General features: G+C 38.5%; 1 protein-coding gene across 5 annotated transcripts in view; it reads left to right on the top strand.

Annotated features, from left to right (window-relative positions):
- Positions 1-23315, top strand: part of LOC124605212 (ATP-dependent RNA helicase dbp2-like) — a 67161-nt gene that overhangs the window by 8863 nt on the left and 34983 nt on the right. For all 5 annotated transcript variants that reach the window (XR_006978623.1, XM_047136758.1, XM_047136757.1 and 2 more), the window contains exons 5-6: positions 7715-7903; positions 16134-16313. Coding sequence is in view for 4 of the 5 variants with exons in the window: in XM_047136758.1 (XP_046992714.1) it covers positions 7715-7903; positions 16134-16313 (369 nt within the window). In the remaining variant the exon portion in view is untranslated. The remainder of the gene's footprint in view (positions 1-7714; positions 7904-16133; positions 16314-23315) is intronic.

Raw genomic sequence — 23315 nt, 5'->3', positions numbered from 1 at the left:
GCAGACAGAGATTACTGCTTAAACATCATGCACGAGTTAATAAGAGTGAAAAGCTAAAGACATTGTACGTAACAGTGGGCAGTGAAAAATAGACGGGAAAGACAATGAAATATGTAGAAAACTAAAATGGAGTGAAGCAGAGAGTAGTTACAATGAAAAACTGCTGAGACGGAAGAAAGTAACGTAATTTAAGGCCATGTGGATGGCGAGAACAAAGGACATGTTGTTGTGCTAGTGCAGTTTACGTTAATTTCCTCAGTCTCAGGAGTTCTTCACTGTAACTTCTCTCTGCTTCACCCTGTTGTAGTTTTCTACATCTTTCATTGCTTTCCCGTCTATTTTTCACTGCCCACTCCCACCATTGTTACGTATGATGCTCTTAGCTTTTCACTCTTAACAACTCGTGCATGATGTTTAAGCAGTAATCACTGCATATTATCGTGTCTTCCACCTTTAAGCTCTCAGGTTTTCAAATCTCATCCAGTCTTCACTTCTCACCCCGTACGGTAAGTCCCCACCTGACCTGTGATTCTGGGTGACTTTCTGATAATCACCCCTTTATCTAGACCTCTCCAGTCCTTTTCCTTCCCCCTTTTTCATTCTCCTTCAACCCTTCTACCTGAAGGAGCCACTGGGATTTTTTATCTACCATTTAAATAGTTTTGTCAGTAATTGCTTGTTTTCATTGCTATAGAATGTTTCTTGCTATTGCTCTACTTTTGTTAATAGATATTACTCATTGAAGCTTGTGGGTATGTGGAATTGTCCTTGTATGCGTGGCAGTGCCTCCTTGAAGGGAAGCTGATGTATAGTGGGAGACATATGAAGGAATATTTTCTTTGCACCACCGAAACAACTTAAAAATACTGTTTCATGTATTGAGGTTGGCAAGTGTGGCTAATCTATGCACAACCACACCACAAGGTCCTTTATCTTGAGCTGTAGCAAAAATTCCATTCTGCTGTAACATCAAAAACCCCATGATGAAGGCGATTCATGAAATTCTTCCTGCTTTTGTATTTGAGAGCACGTGCACCTGAGAAGTAGTGAATGAGCTTCAGAGTTATAAAGTGACAGTTTTGAAAAAATTGATGAAATTGTGCTGGAAAGCGTGCATCCCCCCCCCCCCCCCCCCTCCACACACACACACACACACACACACACACACACACACACAAAAATCATGTTGAAGGCAGGGAAATATTTCCACATATGATACACAGTGTATATCTGTAGTAAGTTACAAATAGATGAATTGTAACCTGAGAATTATTCCACTGAAAGCATTGTACTCCATTCAAATGGTGTAGTAGTTCCCCACAAAATCACAAACAAGGTCTTCATTTACTTTTGAGTTCTTATTTAGTGATTTGAGAGAGCTGTGAATGCTGCTGGGTGATAAGTGTGTGGTAGGAGCTGTTCTAAATTTGTTGCAAACATGTCAATGATATCATTTGTAGATTTTATTGTGTCAAAAACTAAACTTCTGTGTAACTTCAACAGTGCAATTTGTACCAGACAGACAGTCCTGTCAAATTTGGACAGTAGGGACATGGACACCTCTCCCTAAGACATATGCTGCAAGTGCAGGATTACATGTACCAAATGCTATGCAGTGCTTGTTTGATGGTAATATGTGTTTTCCAGACTTCATTAGTTCTTTCAGTTTACACCCTTCAACCATTAACTTAAAATTCTTGTATGAGACATGGGTCCCAAGTGGCATTGGTAAGGACAAAGTGCTTTGGTAACAACTTACAAAATTTTGATTATCCTGTTTACACCTGGGTGTGTCTTTGAAAGATGCATGCAATTCCTTAAGGTTGTGCAACACATTCTGCTTCTGTACTTTAATTGCATTTTCTTTTACAGACGTTCTTTTCTCCCTGGCATCAAACGGCTCATGATAAAATCATGTACACATTGAATGGCTTTTTCACACGTCTTATCAAGCTTTAGATTTTGTGACATTAATATACCGTGGTCTGCTACTAACAGTTACTCTTTGTAGCATGCAACCTGAAGTGGAAAATTTTTTCATAGTTTTCCTTATAATCCAGCTCTTCCAAATTACTGTTAGAATTTGTATTTTGTCACATATAGTCTGAATTGTGACACATCTTCCAGCTGCATTATGATTTTTCCTTTTCTATTTTGTACACTCTTCTTCTACCAGCTGCGCCACATAAGTATGCTCCAATACTGAGGCAGTCTTTCACAGTTTTTGCTTTGGGTACTTTTTCCATACTGAAGCCTCTTCTTTTTTCGCAGCAGATTCACCTAAATACTGAAGGCTAGTACTTAAAGATTCCAGTGCCACATCTTACATTGTTTCTTCTTCATTTACACATTTTGTGGGAGTTCGTAGGACAGCTGTGGCAGCACTACGGGGGCGATGGGTTTTCTGATTTTGCTTTCTAGGTTTGCTGCAAATTTTTCCACCTGGCAATACATTCGGGCACCTGTTTACCATCCATTCCTGAACATTCATCACATTCTTCATTAAGCTCACATGACCACATTTAAATGGATTGCAACAGTACAGTTATGACTTGAAATCCATTTTTTACGAAACTACTACTAAGTACTACTTCACATTACATGTATACTGCAGTTTGAGTAAAAAGCTACTTATGATTGGCTGAAATGAGTCTCTGTGGCTGGCTGTTCACAGCAAGAAATGTTCACCAAGTGGTCAGAATAATGAAGACTACTATCGGCTACTGTTCTGGGAAAAACCATATATATGACTTTCTTTTTTAAAAAAAAAAATTGAGGAAGTGATTTTTTGAGACATTAAAGGTCTAAGATGAGGAATTAGAACTCGCTTTGTTGCGTGTATTGTAAAGCCCTAATCATTAGCTTTTCAATTGTATATGTCTCACTGCTGTCTTTTGATTAGCAGCAGAGTTACCGGTCCAGAAATACGTGCCAATATAGACGCCTGTAAATTTTACACAGTTTTCAGACTTTGCAGACCTGTAGCTTTCTTCATGATTATTATATGCCTCTGCAAATCAGGTCATTGGATGCACCGTATCTGAAGCAAAACTGGGTGGGTCAGGTTGAGTGCTGCGTTGAATTGCCTTCCCATTAAATTACCACAATTTTTTTATCTGCTGTTGATTTAGTGATTGGATTCTACTTGATTTACTCTCAGCTGTTTTGATGGGACCACTTGCTGCTGCTTCTCAAATATGGTGGAATATTTTTTACATCTTTATGATGCAGGTGTTGTAATTCTATCCGTTAGATAGAAGACAGAATACCAACCCCACAGTAAATGTCCGGAGAGAAAAGTAATGGTCTTGCTGCTGAATTACTCTTTAAAGCTTATTTTATATAACTGCATATTGTTCTGTATGGTGAAATTCACCCAATATTCAAGGAGACAGTTTTAATCTCTGGGGAAGCTGTATCACAGGTCGCCGAGAGCCTTACTTTTTTGGGGTGTATGTGCTCAAGGAGAGCTTGTGTTAGAGGTAGCTGAATGTGATATTCTGAGCAGGCACCTTCTCCATGACTTTAAGCTCATTGAGCAGTGTGTTAAGCTTGTAGTGTGCCCATCGACTGTCAATCCAGATGCTTTAAAGATGTGATAAAGCATATGGTAACACACATTACCAGTATGAGGTACAGTGCCCTAGTTCAAAGTTCTTGATGTGCTTTTTCCGAGTTAAGATGAAGTCAACCTATTCATAGATAAGGAGGTTGAACCACAATCTTCGTTCGATAGAACCACAGTCCTCCTCCAGTCACCGATAACATGTCACAACCCTACAAAGTACCCATAATCATTAATGTATGTGATAACATTGAGGCGATTTAGAGCAAGAACCACAGTGTGATATGTGTACATGAAACAGATTTGGAAAAGTCATTTTGTGTTTTTGCTTTATCTCCTAAGGTCATATTGTTTCTAGACATATGACAGTCAGAGATCAGAACTTCAGATCTTCTGTCAGTAGATATTTTTACTTTGGAATTTGTTGAATGCTTCATGCGTGACCCTCCTTCCCCCAATTAATGGATTCATTCAGTTTTAGTTTGTGAGGCTTTGGGCTATATTTAAATTTGCAGTGAAGATCTGTTTGCTTTTGCGGCCGTTTCTTAACACAGCTGTCAAGATGTGTCACGTATTTCCCATCTCTCAGTTTTTCTTGACACACAAGTGTCTCTAAGACACATTTAACAGTACTCTTGAACTTTGTCTTGTTTATGCTTAAAATTTTCAGTCCTGTAGACTGTTCAGGCAATCTGAAAAGTTTCTTGTTGCACTTGCTAAGGAGAAATATCCTCGTAACTTAACATTCCTATTTACAGCCACAATTAGTATTCATGTAATGATCTTTTGATCACTGATACCGCATGCTATGCTAACCGACAAGCGCACTGTCAGACTTGTCATTTTGGAAACAGCTGTGTGGTTCTTTCACTTGTAGTTTAAATCCACTTTGTTAATTTCGGCTACCAATGGGAATTGAAAGTTACTGAAGTAAAATTATGAATGACACTTTCTCATGGATTCCTCATTTAAAACTGCCTGGTGAAGAGCCACAGATTGTACTGCCCTCAGGGGCTCAGCATCCAGTTGATGAATGCCGCTAGGTGTGCTGCAGAAACATGTTCCTAAGGTGGACCCTTTGACACAGATGTCTAGTGCACCATTATTCACCACTAGCACCTGTACTTGGCACCTGTACAGGCCAAACTGAAGTGAGCAAAGACATCCAGGCAGCTACAACAGAAGAGACCGCAAAATTTTCACAGTGAGCATCAAGTAGACACCTTAAAAGTAGAGTGCCTTTCAATGCCCTCTTCCCCATCATTCTCGTAGGGTAAGGGTCATGACATGAGGGCCAAAAGCTGTCTGGCACCATCAGATGTCATTCTGGTATGTCTGACTTACAAGGTAAGGCATCATGGATTTTGATGCCTTTTGAGTAGACCCAGACAGCCCCTCCAATCCTCCTCACTCTACAAGCACCTCACCACCTCGGCGTATGGGTAGAAGTAAATTGAACCCACAGTGCTTCAGGTCTCGTCTGGAGGAGTTAACTCTTAGTATAGAACATACCTATTGCCTCCTTTTCTGAGAGAGTCATTTTAAATACACTGTTGTGCCTACACTTGGAGGCTATAACTTTTACAGAAAAGATGACCTTACTGGTGTCAGGATGAAAGCTGGGGTTGCAATGTTCATCTGGACTCATTCCACTCTGTGCTTGTGTCCTTAACCACAGCACAAGAAGTAGTGTTCTATATGATGATTATTGATGCTTACGTTATCAAGATTGCCTTTTCAGTTCTTGTGAGTAAATGCAACTTAAAATTTTCACCATGCTTGCCTTGTGTATCACTCGTGAAGGGGCACTTAGACCTTGCTGCTTAGTACCGTTACCCACAAATCAACATTAAATTCTATTACTGTGAAGTGCTGCATTAACTTGTCACCAGTTCTATTGGGTAGTGAGGAAAGTGCTGAATCACTGATTTAGAGTGAGCTTAATATAATTAAGCAGCCTCAGAGGAGTACTTCATCTGTACACTTCCTTCCGAATTTGTAAGGATAATACGCAAATAAATAAGACTTCCAGTACACGAACATTAATTTTATTCTGTTAACTGTTGCAGTAATGTGAAATATTGCACAATGTTCCATTTTTTGTGGAACTTGAAAATAAAGTTACGAATAAAAGTTTTAGCATTGAGAGTTGCAGTAAAACTGAAGTGATATCAAGTGTTCCCCAGGGAAGCGTCCTGGGACCTCTGCTGTTCCTGATCTATATAAATGACCTGGGTGACAATCTGAGCAGTTCTCTTAGGTTGTTCGCAGATGATGCTGTAATTTACCGTCTAGTAAAGTCATCCGAAGACCAGTATCAGTTGCAAAGCGATTTAGGAAAGATTGCTGTATGGTGTGGCAGGTGGCAGTTGACGCTAAATAACGAAAAGTGTGAGGTTATCCACATGAGTTCCAAAAGATATCTGCTGGAATTCGATTACTAGATAAATAGTAAAATTCTCAAGGCTGTCAATTCAACTAAGTACCTGGGTGTTAAAATTACGAACAACTTCAGTTTGAAAGAGCACATATATAATATTGTGGGGAAGGTGAGCCAAAGGTTGCATTTCATTGGCAGGACACTTGGAAGATGCAACAAGTCCACTAAAGAGACAGCTTACACTACACTCGTTCGTCCTCTGTTAGAATATTGCTGCGTGGTGTGGGATCCTTACCAGGTGGGATTGACGGAAGACATCGAAAGGGTGCAAAAAAGGGCAGCTCGTTTTGTATTATCAAGTAATAGGGGGGAGAGTGTGGCAGATATGACACGAGAGTTGGGATGGAAGTCATTAAAGCAAAGACGTTTTTCGTCACGGCGAGATCTATTTACGAAATTTCAGTCACCAACTTTCTCTTCCGAATGCGAAAATATTTTGTTGAGCCCAACCTACATAGGTAGGAATGATCGTCAAAATAAAATAAGAGAAATCAGAACTCAAACAGAAAGGTTTAGGTGTTTGTTTTTCCCGTGCGCTGTTCGGGAGTGGAATGGTAGAGAGATAGTATGATCGTGGTTCGATGAACCCTCTGCCAAGCACTTAAATGTGAATTGATGAGTAATCATGTAGATATAACTGTTTTTAGATAAAAGTGGTCTGTAGTTAGGAATTAATCCAGGCTGTTAAGGTAGCTATGTTCCGAATGCCGTCCTCTGTAATCAGATTTTGAAACTAAGGAGCAGAAAACTGATTGTTCACTAGTGACTGCAACTTGAGAAGCTTGTTAACCTGCTCAAAGTTTTCTCTCAAATTTTCTGCCCCTATGGCTCCTGATGCAGAGGGTTCACACTTAGGGGCTGTACTAATGTCACTAAACATTAGGTATCCTTCGACAGAGGGAATGTGAATACCAACAAAGTTTGGTAATCATCAGAAATGTAAAACACACAAGAGTAGAGTAATAACTCAGGTGGATAAGTACTCTGACGTGGTTGTTGTTGCAATGGGAGCAGCTCAACAAAGCACTGTTTTGCTCTTCCATTGCAGTCAATGTACCCCATAAACAATGTTCATTTCACCCAACTCATCAGTAAACCTGTCTATACGGCTGTGTGAAACTGTTCAAGATGCAGCTAACATGCTGGAAAAAGAAGCTCGAAACAATTTTGAACTGTAATGAATGCAAAGTTGATAGTAAACAGTGAAATCAGCATAACTTTTGTCAACAGCAGGCTTGTTACTGAGTCTTAACAAGTTAATTTCCAAACAAGACACACACAGTTCATGCTGTCCAGTTTAACTGTAGTGCAGATCTTTTCAGAGTTAAATGGTGGTAAGAAACAAAATGCAATTACTCAGCAATAAGACCTTGGAAAAAGTACCTCCTTTATACCAAAGCATTCCACAAGCATCTCTGAATACCTCTCAGATTTTGTTGGAGTGAATTCATCCTATAGATGCTACCAAGTTACAGGCTACAGTTGCATTTTCTCTTAGTCAGTGTGTGAGTGGATAGTATCGCAATGTGTATTTACTGGAAAAATGTCATTTTATGCTTTCATTCTTGCAAATTTTGTTGACTTTTATCCTTTTGGGATAGCCTAATACCAGTGCTTATCTGTTTACATGTACAGGTGTTTAGCTCAGTGAAATGCCTTGCCATATTTTCTTTTCATATACTATAACATTTTTTTTTTACCAATTTCAGTATGTTTTGCCAGCTATTGTGCACATAAATAATCAGCCTCGTCTTCAGCGTGGGGATGGACCAATTGTTCTGATACTGGCTCCAACTAGGGAATTGGCACAGCAAATTCAGCAAGTAGCAAATGATTTTGGAGCTTCTTCACAGATTCGCAACACTTGTGTTTTTGGTGGTGCACCAAAAGCTCCACAGGTAACTACAATACAAACTAAATTTGTTTTATTTTCAGCTGTATCTTTATAAGAAAGAATGGAATAATCTCACGGCTTAATGACATGATGCTACTGAATCGCTACAGGCATACGGTTCCATGGGCTAATGGTTAGCACTCTGGACTTTGAATCCAGCGATCCGAGTTCGAGTCTCGGTGGAACCTGATGCTGTGTTTTGCGATCGTTTCTAGAAATATGTACGAGCCGGTAGTTGGAATTGTATATGCAGAATTTTAGCTAGGATCATGTAATGCAAATTGTTAATAGCAGTCCACACAAATATTTTCTTTACACCATAATCCTCTATAAAGGGTTTAAGTATCAACATTGTCAGGTGGGCAGGCTATCACATATGTTACACATATGAATTTTGCTTTGGGAGTGCAAAATATCGTGAACCAGGCTATTCTCCTTTTCTTAGAAATTGGGTTGTAACAAAGAGTTGGACAGTACTGTTAGTGTGCAGTAGTACTTAAGAAGTGTTTGCTGTTTCCTCCATTCTAATTTGCTATTCCAGTTAACTTTTCGGCTTGAACACTTGTGTTAATACTCTCTGGCTTTTCTAATTTTTTGTTGTTAAAAAGTACCAAAATGCTAAATTTCTTGACATTTGTTAACGAAAACAAATTGAAGCTGTTTCCAAAATTTAATTCCATTAGGACTCGATTTTCCAGAACACAGCTGTAGATCAGTTGCAAGTTGTGTAGCTTAAATGAAATACTGTTGTTTTCATTCTTGAGTAATAAAGATTATCTCTGCATTTTACTGCGACAGAATATATCTCATTTAATGTGTGGACGTTTGACAGTAGTATACTGACGCCAGTGAAATGTTACACTTCATAGTTAACGTAACATAAAGCTAAGTTTACTATATTGCAGTAATGATTTTGCAACAGCAGCCTCTACACACATAGCGGAAGACACCGATTTCCATTCCATTTCATAAACATAAGCCTTTGGACAGCACCAGTGAATTTAAGAATTAGTATTTGAGTTGCAACCTTAATGACAGCAAATAAACAGCCGCATATCAATGTAGATACAATCATAACGAAGCATACATATTTGAGAACAGAAATACAGGGTGACACATGGGAGACGGACAGTTTTTAATGAAATAATACTCAGCCAACTTTAAAATTAATGCATGTTTATTTACATAAAATCAAAGCTCATTATTTGCCATTTTAGTCAACAAAGTTATTTGTGAAAAATAATGTTGTCAAGGTGATGTCCATCATTTCGAATGCAGGACTAGAATCTCTTCCCAAAATCCTCCATCACACGGACTAAAATCTCTGCAGGGATGGCAGCAATTTCTTGAATGATTACATTCTTCAACTCGTCCAAATTTCGTGGTTTGTGGTTATAGACACAGTTCTTAAGGTACCCCTACAGAAAAAAGTCACATACTGACAAGTCTGGAGACCTGGGAGGCCAAGGAACATTGCCAAAATGTGAGATAATCCGGCCAGGAAACATGCGTCTAAGAACTGTCATTGAAGCGTTTGCGGTGTGTGATGTTGCCCCATCCTGCTGGAACCAAATGCGTTTTAAAGGGATTCGTCGCCTTCTTAGTTCTGGTTTCAATAATGTTTCAAGCATATGAATGTAACAAACCGAATTAACAGTAACTGTGGCCCCATTCTCCTTTTTTTTTAAAAAGTTCCAATAACGCCAACAGAGCCAAGAGCACACCAGACTTACTTTTTCTGAGTGTAGAGGACGCTGGTGGATTAGGTGTGGATGCTCTGGATCCCAGTAACATAGGTTTTGCTTATTCACGGTCCCGTTTAAATGAAAATAAGCTTCATTACTCATCAATAAAGTTTCATTTTCATTTGATCACAAAATCACTTGCATTCTGTAAGTGAAGTCTTCTCGTACAGCAAAATCAGTTTCCTTAAGTTGTTGGACAATGAGCATTTTGTAGGGATGGAATTTTAATTCTTTATGCAAAATTCATCTGACCGATTCACGATTGATTTGTAACTCACTAGCATGATGTCTAGCTGACCGTCTTGGGCTTCTGACTGCCGCTTGCCTTACCCTTTCAACATTTTCTGGTGTCGTTACTCCGAATCTCGGGCCAGGGTGTTTCTTATCCAGTATGTTTTCAGTTGATCTGAAGTTTTCCACCCATCTGAGGATTGTGTTACAGCTCGGAACAGCTCCATGTCGACAGACATTAAACCGTGCACGAAACAATTGCTGCGTAGCAATAATAGACTCACCACTTTTCACGAAACTGTCATAGACAAACACTTGACGTTGCAAGTCCCACTGCTCCATAATGACTGAGTAATTGAAATGGCGTCTTGTGTGGATAAGAACTATTCCCACCACGACCACCTCCCACCACTGCACCCTCAGTACTGTGCAGTTCAAAACCGTCAGTCTCCCGTGTGTCACCTTGTGCAAGAAGTAAGTATTTGATGATGACCATCTTGAAAACAATATGATAACACAGTTTATTAAAAAAAACCGCAGGTTGTAACTTTTTTCTCTGGATTTTACAATCACGATGTCGTAAATAACATATTCAGATTTTCATTCACCAATTTATGGCAACAGTGATACAATCCATCTGGCTCCCTATCATTGTTGTTGGAATTGGATCCAAAGGTGCTCTCATTACCAATACAAATCATTAGCTATTCATGCTTGCTGATGATACCTTTGTCTGTGCTGCCTTCAGGAAGCTGCACCTACAGTCCCAAGAGCTTCACGTAACTGCCTGCCCAACTCTAGGACATGTTATTGTTTCTTCTGTATGTCTTCACATCACTTCGTACTAACTCACTGAGGTTGAAATGGCAGTGACATGCTGGCAGCCTTATTGCAATATGATGCTGCACCTTGGCTATTTCGTCTACTATGATGCTGTGTTCAGTATCACTAAATGATTTGGAACATCGTCCATTACCATTGTTATAGGGATGTGAAACTGTTTTAAAAGGTTCATCAACCACTCAGGAAATCATGTTTAATCCTTGTCTTAATGGTAATCAATTATTTTTTTATTAAAAAGTTAAAAGTACACAATTAATGCTTCAACTGTGGTAGTGTAATTGGGCCCTGCAGAAAATGGACTGCTGAAACAGTCTGCTGGGAAAGACATTCCCTCAAATGGACTGCTGTCACAGTGCAGCCAATTCTGTGTGTTTACAGTTTTAGTAAGCTTATGTTATTGTGGAAGCAGCATTCTTGGTGCTATCTAGTGGGCTTTCTGAACATTTTTGTACAGCAACATACTGCCACTAGAAATTAATGCCCTTAACTTAGCGGTATGGCGCATGCTAAGGATTTTGGGCATGTGGTGTGCAGTGCAGTGCAAGCAGTGGTACATTTGTTGTCGATATACGTAATCTGTAGTGCCCGCTTTCTTGGCTGTAGATGTGTTATTTTTTAGTAAGATTTTATTTTGAAAATGAGCAAACTGTTTCTTAGCTGAGGAAGCTTTGAAACTGCTATTATTTTGAAGTTGTCAGTGAAATTGAATGTGACAACGATTCGTTAACATGACCATGCTTGGGCACAATGATCAGTCTGTCAGTACGCAGCCAAGACAGTCAAGTACTGCCTGTTCGGGTGGCCCAACCGGGGAGCCAAGCATCCTGTTGTTGCAGGGTTAATCAAGCTGCTCTTCCTGTTGGGTGATAACTGCTTCTTGGAGTGTCACCCATCCAGCATTTACTGACAGCTCCCCTAGCATTAACCCACATTTTGTGTAGCAATATTATCAAATCTTGTGTAAAAAATATGTTTAAAGTCATCGAAATATGTGCCTTTTCTAACTGGACTTAGTGTCTGTATAGCTCTTTATAATGGAAACTCATACCTTTTAGTGACTTTCTTTCCACCCTTGAAAAGTTGGACTTATGTATTAATATAGTAGCAACTTTGCTACAGTAGGTCGTTCTTTCCTGCTGGCAACTGCATCAATTTGGAAAGAAACTGTTGGTGACAGGAGGAGGCTGCTTTTTCTTCTTTTCAGAAGTTGCTATAATTACATTAGCTGATACAGACACTTTAGAATTCACTACGGCTCACATCTGTGTCTTTCAGCTTTTGAAGTAACACTCCCTTACTTACTATTGTTCTTGCAGTAATTCCATGTTGTTGAACTGATTCCAAGAGTATTTTATGTACATTCTACTACTTTATTGGCAGGAACTGATGGCTGACTGTGAATATTTGCACATTCTTTCTCTTGCTCGTAAAATTCAGAGTTTACAAGTGACTCACGTCCCTGTCTAACAGCACACCTTTGTCGCAAAAGATTGTCACTAGGCAGACAGAACTACCGTATTTACTCGAATCTAAGCCGTACTTTTTTCCAGTTTTTTGTAAACCAAAAAACCGCCTGCGGCTTAGAATCGTGTGCAAAGTAAGCGGAAGTTCTGAAATGTGTTGGTAGGTGCCGCCACAACTTCTGCCGTCGAATATATGTAGTACTACACAGGCGTGCTTTGCAGGCACAAAGGTAAATTCTGGTGCCAAATTCTCTGCGTCAGTAAATAAATTTAAAAAAAGGTGGAAGACGAGCTTTTTTTCTCCGCCCAGAATTTCGACCACTGCATTTTCATACATTATTCAATGAAGTAAATACAAATTCCGTATTGTTCATCTTCGAATGTAGCAGCTTTTCAATGTACTACAAAAATCCGACTGGCAAGACTGTTTGCAATGTTTGTCAATATACGTTCTGAATTTTTTCCTACCTGTGAGAAGAGATGGTTGCTAATGGGAACTTTCATGAATTGTGAATCACATGCAGTATTCTCTTCACCATAAGAATAATACCAATATAAATATTTTGCCATGTATTCTTTCGTGTTTGCTGCTATCTCATTTAAATCCTGTCTGCCTAATAAACTACGAAACTAGAGTGAGAGAACAGCAAACGCGGAAGAATACACATATCATGTCATGTTTATATTCGTATTATTCTTATGCCTAATAGTGATACAGTCAGAAATGAAGCACGGCAATTGAGTAGATTTTTAAATCTAAGATGACTCTAATTTCTGTGCAGAAAGTACTAAAGAGGCGCCTGCAAAGATTTTCAACAGAGAAAAATTTTCGCCAAGTTCTCATTCAGAACATCTTCTATCATACGCAGTTTATTATTTGGTTCTTGTTGATCATTATCAAAGAAAGCAGCAGTGTAAATAACGACAAATAGCAGTCTCTTGCCATTGTTTCGCTAATGAGACGATTCCTCTCTTTTTTTTAAGTTGTAAGTGGCGGCCGCGCACACCAAAGCAAGCCATGCCGCGAGCGGCAACAGGTCGTGAACACACATTACCAGAATGCGACAAACAATGCATGACACAGTACAGTAATACATTTTCAGCTTAGAGTGACGTAAACACCTATAACAAAGAGAATGGCACTTATTAGATCAAAGAAAAATAAGCAATCAATTCAAACCACACGAAGCACGTGAAAAACGAAGGGTACCCGTATAAAAACGGACGGAGCGCCTGACGCATAGCAATGGCTACTTGGTAAAGCTTAACTGCTAAGCTTACGACTCGAACCAAACTACTGTATCTGTATCGTCATTCATTCAACGTAAATTGTGTCTCATATCACAATGGACTAACTGTTTCGATTTGGAGGTGCGGCCTAAAACTTTTCGCTCCCCTTGAATTTCGAGTCTCAAATTTGAGGTGCGGCTTAGATTCGGGAAAATTTTTTTTCCTTGATTTCGAGTCTCATTTTTCAGGTGCGGCTTAGATTCGAGTAAATACGGTTTTTTTCTGCTGGCATTTTCCATTTATCGGAATTTTCTAAATCGCAGTATTAAGCAAGCAAACGGCAGAAACCAACAATGATGAATTTTGTGTTCACACAAAACAAAGCTGGCAACGCAGGAGCTGAGACGACATGGCCAGAAATGACTGTTGTGCTGGCATTGCTTCGCACCCCACACCTAGCGCCATGTACTTGTTCTTCACTTGTCAAACTGTTACACTACTAACTTGAAAAACATGTTTCGAGTGCAAGGTTTCAGTGGCATGGGTATAGTAACACTTTCACTTCCAATCATTTTACTGTGATGGTGAGGTGTCACAACCTATCGAACAGCATCAGTCTGTATTATCGCCAGCCAAAAGCAAGATAGCAGGTTCAAGTTGCAGTCTGTTGGGAAGGTTCCTAAGCTTTCAGATTTGCTACTGAAATGTTGACCCCTTTGGAAGACTTAAACATCAACAGGAACAGCCATATATCCTCAGCACATGTAGCAAATGGAATATATTTTCTTAAATTATTGTAACATGTTATATGCCTTCTCCCAACATTGCATATCAAAGTCTGATTCTAAGCCTGGTTTATGTAATTTGTACTGTTATTCATCTGCCGTGCTCCTGTTATGATGACTTGCTCAGTATTTTAGGCAACAAAAGAGATGCATTGAAAAGATTTTAATTCTTGCCAAAATTGTTGTGTAAAGTACGTTTGTCTTTCACAGTAGGTGGTAGTTTCTATTTTATAATCGTTATTTTATAATAATGAGTCATTATTTTATAATGCTCACCTCATTGTAATGCGAGTTAACGAAAACTCCAACTTTTATGGACAGAAGTCTATATTAGTTTCGTATTTATTTATAATTACTGAATTCGCCTGAATTGAATTGGGCCATCTTAAGAAAAAAACTAGTTGTAGACACAAATCAGTTCAGTGGTGAGCATTTTGTATCTGAAAGTGACATAATTCATCTGAAATGGGACGTAAATAAACATGGGTAATTAAGACTGTTTCACTCATTACATTGTAAAACACAACCACTTGTACTCGGATCGTAGGTGACACATTTTTTGTGATCCGCTTTTTTTTTTTTTTTTTTTTTTTTTTTGTGTGTGTGTGTGTGTGTGTGTGTGTGTGTGTGTGTGTGTGTGTGTGTGTGCGCGCCATATAGATGAGACGGTGAGTCGCAGATAGGCACAACTAAAGGACTGCTATACATTTAAGCTTTGGGCCAAAAGGCCTTCTTTTAAAGTAGAAAAAAGAGACACATTTGCGCGCGCGAAAGTGGATCACAAAAAAATGTGTGACCTAAGATCTGAGTACAAGCGGTTGTGTGTTACAATGTAATGAGTGAAACAGTCTGTGCGCGTCCTTGGCCTGAGTTTATTTTAATGTTTCCAAGTTCTTAGTGTCCTTATGGAAACAATATAAGGGGGGCAATGACTGAGGTGGAAAGTGATATAAACATAAATAATAATAATAATAATAATATTCATTACCCCTCGTGGCAGTCTGCGTCCATCATTCTCTCATTCTCCACTATCTCTCTCACTTTTTCTCTCTTCCCATGATTGCTGTTGTGACCTATTGAGTATCATGTGCCTTCAATGAAGTTGTTAATTTCATTTTTTCTGACTTCTTCCATGGCTGTTGTATTGGAGGCAAGTTTCAGAAAAGAAAGAAGTGGTAATTTGGGAATAGCATTTGATAGGAATGTTGGTTGTAGTACGATGGTACTGATACGCGAAATTAGCTCATGCAGACAAGTCATGTTACATTGCTTGCCACTACAGGCAAATTCATGTATGGAGGGACAGCTATTGGTGCTGATCAGTGTGGTGGAGGTAGTGGGTATAGGCACCTTGTCTAAATTTTTGATGTATAACTACAATTATAAAATGGATATATTGTTACTCACCATATAAGAGAGTTGTTGAGTCACCCCATAAGCTGCACTAAATCTTCCCCACCCCTACTCTGCTATACCTGCCTTTCACCACCCCAGCTTCCTCCTTCCCCCACCACCCACAGACTGCCTCTCCCATCAGGCACAGCTGCTGTGAAGTTCGGCCTCAGATGCCAGACAAGGATTTGTGTGTGTGTGTGTGTGTGTGTGTGTGTGTGTGTGTGTGTGTTTTAATTGTCCTTACGCAAATGTCTCTTTTTTCTACTTTAAAAGAAGGCCTTTTGGCCCAAAGCTTAAATGTATAGCAGTCCTTTAGTTGTGCCTATCTGCGACTCACCGTCTCGTCTATATGGCGAGTAGCAATCTCTTGTTTCCATAATTTTCGTTATTCCATCTTGGATTTCCCATTTTTCCCTTTCGGTTCTTATTTTATATGATGAATTGTTGGGGCATTCTTAATAGAGGTAGAGGTGAAATTTTCCGTAACATTTAACAATTTTCTTTCCAGATTCTTATTTTGTGTTTGAATTGTGTTGTTTCAGGCAAGAGATTTGGAGCGAGGTGTAGAAATTGTCATTGCAACACCTGGACGCTTAATCGACTTCCTTGAAAGTGGGAAAACAAACCTAAAGAGGTGCACATATCTAGTTTTGGATGAAGCTGATAGAATGCTTGACATGGGATTTGAACCACAGATTCGCAAAATTGTTGAACAGATACGGGTAAGAATACGTAGTTACATTTGTAGAATTGCCACAGATAGCTGTAGCTTGCGACATACTGAAAAAGTTGAGAATTAAGTTTGTCTCCTTCACACGTTTTGGTGAAATAACACTTCATATATTGTGGAACATCAGTAGGTATGGACACTGTCATTGAGATTGTTAGATGGTTTGGAAGTCCTCTTTCTTCACAAATAAAAAGGTAACAGTGAAGTTATGAAAATAACTTCCCAAGCATTTACTGGAAATTAGTATGTGAAAACAGTATCAGAGCCAGAGAATGTATTGTAAATTGCATCTGTGGTCTAATGCAAGAACAATTAGTGTCGAAACAAAACAAAACTTATTTCAGTTTGTGAATGCTCTGGGAAATCTGGGGGGAAAACCAGATATATTTTAGATTCATGGGAATTTTTTCATTGTTTTATTTTTCAGTTAAATTTTTGTAATTTGTGTTCATAAAAACTGATACTTCAACAAAGAAATTTATTTTAACTTGCTATTTCGGGATAATACTGCAGCAATAAAACATAAAAGAAACAATAATACCAAAATAAAACTTTAGTTTCAAGAAAATGGGCTAGTTACAACAACAAATCACAGCGCGCATGCAAGTGTCTCTAGACAGTTAAATGTGTCAAAGGCCTTAGGGCAAAGACAAACAGCAAACTGTTTTTGATGAGCATGATGTCACATCTATATACAATTGTAGGTTTGCTGGAGCAGTTGCCAGTGTGCTCATCTGCATGTGCAGAGCTGAAGTCTCATACGGGCAGTCTTCTGCTTCTGGCTGCTTGAAGTGTGGCTGTTAGCTAGATTAGCAGTAGCAGCAAGCAGCGAGATGCTAACAGGAAAATTTTTCTGGCATGCCCAAGCTGCCACATTGCACGTTGTGCATGTGCAGAGCAGTCTAGTGGCGAGTAGTCTGCACGTGAGGCATGTTCACATTTCGTGATGTTGCTGTTTTGTCTTTGTTTATAGCTCTCGCATCAAATAAAACAGAATAGATATCAGAGACTGGGTGCTATCAAGTGAATTAAAATACATTGTCATAATTATAGAAGACTAAAATATATTATTAGTTTATTTTCTGACTTTATTTCCAAGTTATTAGCAATTGAGCATTAATTGACTTGGAGAACAATGAAGTTATTTTCGTCAGTTTGCTGAAGAAATTTGGCTTTCATTAACCTTTCCCACAGAGGCATTGAATATATTTAAAACAATGTTTCATTCCTCACTACTAGTTAATTTCAGTTGTTTGTAAAGTGCTTGTTTTAATCTTGACGGCATGTGTGGCATTATGCCATAATAAAGAACCAAAGATAAGATAATACAGCACTGGTACGCCAAGAAAATTGGCAATCCGAAAACCTCACTGAAAAATATTAATATTCAGTATTAGCCTGTCGGTATGAATCTGGAAATAAAACTGTGCACTTTGAGCCAAATTATGCATTTTAGTACAGTTTACGAAATTCTGATGTTCTTGGAGTTATCTCTGATGTCCTGTTTCTTTTACAACATAATGTAACATCTCTTAATGCTATACATGTATGAGCATATGTAAATGTTTACTTGAGGATAACTAAGCAGGAAAATTTGGTCAGTAATACTGAATAAAATATTTTGTTTCCAGTATATTGACAGCTTTAGCAGAATTTTACAAGTCTGCCTTCCATGAAAAACAATGTTTTTCGATAACAAGGAATGTTCTAGCACTTGTCAGGTATCTCCTATAGGACTGACTTTATTTCTTAATTGTGTTGTTTACGTCTTAAATTTACAGAATGCCATTCCTTGCTAAATTATCGACTGACAACACATGATGTTTTATCATTGCAACTCCTCACATGGCTTCGTATTTATTCATGGAGTAGAACATGAACTGTAAAAACTTACTGTTTTTAGGTGTGGTGTACACAAACTACTGTTTAAATAAAAGAAAATCTTTGTTAAAGTCACCACGTAGCAAAATATTGGGTACTTTGTGTTGCAGAGCCTAGCTTTGAAATAAATATTATGTCAAGGACTACTTTCTTATTTTGCATTCCTTATCTGGATAGGATATAATAAAACAATTGCCATAAGTACCATAACTCCATATTTCCCCTCTGAACAACATGTCACAGTGCTGAACATGTCACAGTGCTGAACATGTCACAGTGCTGAACATGTCACAGTGCTGAACATGTCACAGTGCTGAACATGTCACAGTGCTGAACATGTCACAGTGCTGAACATGTCACAGTGCTGAACATGTCACAGTGCTGAACATGTCACAGTGCTGAACATGTCACAGTGCTGAACATGTCACAGTGCTGAACATGTCACAGTGCTGAACATGTCACAGTGCTGAACATGTCACAGTGCTGAACATGTCACAGTGCTGAACATGTTCACGTATTGTTTGTATTTTAAGTTATCTCATTGTGATTTTTAGCTCGGAGTAGTCTATGAACCCCTGACTTGTTAAATATTCTTCTTATTTGTAGAGTAATGTAATTTTCTAAAAATCAGGTCTTTGCAACTTAGATCTTTTAAGGCTTTTATTGAGTGTTTAAATATGACACATTAGGTAAGTATCTTCTTTCAGGAGACCTTCTGTGTAACAGATAACAAGTTTCCTTTCCCCCCCCCCCCCCCCCCACACACACACATAAATACACTATTGATATAAACTTCCAAGTCATTTGTATTACTTGACAGCATGTCTAGGAAGAAGACTCTTTGCTGCCTTCAAATAGGTTTTGGGAAAGTGTTGTGAAGTGGTTTGAGAAGTGTTAATTTCAAAGTAAATTTATTTTTATGCAAGATGAATTATGTGATTTGTGAGAATGGGTGATTATTTCTTAGATCATGAAGCATATGACTCTCATTCAAGACTTAATACTTTGAGGACCGGCCACTTATGCCCTTATTTAATGTATATTAATTTAAGCCATCAGCTTTTCCTGTTTGTGTGTTTGCACCGCTTAATAGTGATGTTGCAATTGGCTGACCACATCATGTGTCCTATGCTCTGAATATCTGCTGTCATTGGTTGGTGAGATCATGTGATGTGATCTATAATCGCACAGCACAATCTAGACTTCAGCAGATGCTCTGCTGTATTTGGTGGAATTCTTATATACTTCCTTGATAAGAAAATATGCAGTGTACATGTTGTCACTTGTCAAAATACCTTTCCAAAATGCATTAATTTTTTGTGGGGTTTGTTTTAAATTGATGGGAAGCTCTAAGACAGTGTATAAAACCTTTACTGTTCAAAGGCTTGGTAGTATTTACAGCTCCAAGGGAAAAAGTGTATTTTCACCTGGGAAATGCATGTTTTTAACCAAGAAACCTGGGGATTTTTTTTCTTGTTTGTGTATATTCCCTGTATTTGTGGGAATCAAGCATTGAAATTTAGAGATGTTCAAATGCTATTAATACTTCGGTCTGCAATTTCATATTTCCCACTAATAAATTTGATCACAAATGCTATTATTTGTGCTATTAAAAGTTCTTGAGCAGTTTTCTTAAGACCTTCAGACATTGGTTGTTTTTGTACTGAAATAGTTTCAGTATCTTTTAGACATTGGTTATTTGTATGACAGTTGTTACAAAGTATGCACTTTTTTAGAAAGCGGGTTTCAGAGCTGATATTTGTTTAATTGCTGATATTTTATCAGCAATAATGCTAGTATTGGCTTTGAAACTCTGCATTGTAGAAATGCCTTATTTTGTAATTAATAAATGTATCTACCCTCATCCATAATAAAAAAAGTCAAACTATTATATGGATTTGCCAGTTTGTGTATCAAGGTGCTCTTAGTGCTTGTACTTTTACTGATAATTTTTTCGTGCCATTAAAGACTCATTTGCATTGTCCATCAAACCAAAGAGCATTGTTATCACTGTGAAAGGGCAAGCCTCTTCAGCAAATTTCACTGATGGAAGCTTCTTGGGTTATGTTCAGAATAACTGACATCGTGAAGCAACATTTCACAACTTTTGTAATCAATTCAACTATGCATCTATTCTCCAGCAGTAACATCATTTGGATCATTGAGTACCTCTGGGAGGGCATGATTGACATTGGAATTAAGTGGCCATCTAGCTGTTGCCAATCTGGTGCAACATGTCCACATTACCCATGCAAACACTGCTGTTGAAGGCGTTCTTGCCAAATTTTTGCTTATGAAGGATCCTGTGCGATACAGAAATGAGAAGTTGTCGTCCCTGATGTTAACAATTGTTTACCATTATTTCCACTGCTTCCTGGATTGTTATTTTGGGACAGTAATGATCTGAACAAATTAAATTTGTGTATTAAAGCAGATCAACTGAAATAGCACACGAAATATACACTCTCATGTACCATTAACACTAAGCATTTAACAAATACAGAACACAAATGAAGATAGCAAGAACTTGGGACTAGTGTGCAAGAATAGTGCTAGTTGATATCTGTATTCATAAGGAAATTCTCACATTATAACTTTTTAGAAAAATGCAAAAGAAAAAAAAACAAAGAGAATTAATCTACCATTGATGCCAAACAAGAGTGCCTCTAGTGGCTGGTGCACAAACTCTTGACGGCTTTGAAATGTGGACAAACAGTAGTCAACACTCTTTGTGGCTACGTCAGCTGCATAGCGGGAACAACAGTGTCGTTCAAAAACCTTGCGGAAGAGTGCACTCAATGTCCAGAGCGTGTTCTTAATTTGGGTAATGTCTGCTTTGGATAGTTGTACCTGAGACTAAGGTTGGTTGTTGCGGCCCAAGTTTAGGTGGCAGTTGTGGAAACACAGGTTTCACTCTGTCAGTTAAGGCTATATGGGTCTAAAGCATATGAAAGGGACAGACAGCAGCACCAGCAGTATGGACTACACACGACCAGTATTCTGCTGCTGACTTGTACAGTCTCTTACCGAAGCTTGTGATTTGTCCACATGAAATACCTTTGGGAGAAGAGTATTATGAACAGTCTCGTAGATTGTCTTACAGGAATCTGCAACTGAGTCTGGAGATTACTAAAACATTACTTAGCTGATAACTGAAGATGATTTCCTTTGAGTTATTTTTGTTCACAAACAGTGTGTTTTATACACCTGTATTGTAATGAGGTGGACGTACATGTCTTCTTTGCGACATTGTGTTTTTTGATGGCATATTTTTATTTTTAGTTGATTATGTTTAATTAGTCTACATATGGTTGAACCTCCTTATCTTGGCAGAACCCTGTTGTTTACCAGTAGCAGGCTGTTTATGCTGATGGGAGGTAAAGTAAATCTGAGAGAACTTTGATCATCCAGTGTCTGTTTTGTCTAGATTCTGAGATCTCTGTTCTCAACATAATGAGTGACATTTAAGTAAGTTTTTCCCTTGGTTCAGTATCTTAAAAGCATGTAGATTGAAGAAAAGTTACGAAACTCCCTTAGTGCTCTCAGTTTGTGTTACTGATATTGGTGGTAGGACGGGCAGCTTTGAACTGCTACTCAAGAGCTTTTTATGGGGGAGGGGGCAGGCTTGTGTTAATTAATCAGGATGGTGACACCTGGAAAATAGAAATTCTCAAGGAAATTGATTTTACTGTCAGGGAATTCTGAGACACTAAGAGACTTTAACTGTTAATTATACGAGGAAATGTACTGTCGTATTAAATGTTACGTAGATTCTGCTTTGGATGTAGTGCTGTGGAGTCAAATAAGGAAAGGTTGAGAAGTGTGAGGCATGTTGCTTGATCGCAGAACCCGTTGGTGGTTCCTCTCTCACTAGTGCCAGCCGGTGTGGCTGAGCGGTTCTACGTGCTTAATTCTGGAACCGCGGGACCGCTACAGTCGCAGGTTCGAATCCTGCCTCAGGCATGGATGTGTGTGATGTCCTTAGGTTAGTTAGGTTTAAGTAGTTCTAAGTTCTAGGGGACTGATGACCTCAAATGTTAAGTCCCATAGTCCTCAGAGCCATTTGAAACATTTTTTTCTCTCACTGGCTAGAGTTGAGACTAAACAAATAGAAACACAAGAGAAATGTGCCCTGTTAACTCAGTAAGCTGTCTTCAGTTGAAGCTTTGTGCGAGTGCAGTATACGCAAACAAAGATAAGATAGAAATGCTGTGGAGAATGTCAGGTAATAGAACATTAATTGCAGTAGTGTCATATTTAGAATACTGATACATGTATTAAAATTCTGTAGTGCTTTTTAATAATAAATTGTGTACGGGAGAGGCAGTCTATAATTAAAAACCTATCATATGCTGTAGACTGTTAAGTGAAATACCAGTTTGTGTCTATGGCTCCCTGGGTACTTGCACTGCGTACTAATAAGTGAGTCAGTTTTGTTTTACATTTTTAATATCATGTAAAGACTCACTGCCCTTCATTTCTTCGTAACAAATAGTTACAAACAAGACCATTATGTTGGTAAGTATCCCCCCTGGTACTAAACAGAATTTGCTTGATGCATTTCTTATTTTGCTTCTGGTTAGTGGTTTATTTGAGATGGTCAAGGTGAAGGGGTCACCCTGGATATTTCGAAAACTGCCCACTGTACTCTGCAGAGGTTTGTATTCCTTCACAAGATCTACTCTGCAGTTACCTGACATTCCAGGTATACATAACAGGATCTTTGCCACGTCATCTTTAATAGGGTTCATCATATTGTTGAAATAGTAACTTACTGCTGTGAACACACACTTGTATCTTTTGCTGTAAGAGGTGGCAGCCTAGTTCAAAAGTGCAGTCCAATACATTTCATTGTTTCCTTCACTTCTGTCTGAAGTACTTGAGGTTTTTTCAACAGTCTGCTAGTTTAATCATTAAACATTCCTTTTCCATGATAAAGAATGCATCTTCAAACGGTTTTCTTGGAATAGATATAAAAATTTTATCTGCCAGTGTTATGAACATTATTTGATAAGCAGTAAAAAAGCAAGAAAAAAATGTTTGTTTTGTAAACAAGTCACCTTAATTCTCAAACAACGGAAATTTCAGGAGAGAATACTACAATATTATGAAA

Source organism: Schistocerca americana, chromosome 3 (genome assembly GCF_021461395.2).
Source record: "Schistocerca americana isolate TAMUIC-IGC-003095 chromosome 3, iqSchAmer2.1, whole genome shotgun sequence".
In the NCBI taxonomy this organism is placed as follows: domain Eukaryota; kingdom Metazoa; phylum Arthropoda; class Insecta; order Orthoptera; family Acrididae; genus Schistocerca; species Schistocerca americana.
This window is presented reverse-complemented; position numbering and strand designations above follow the sequence as displayed.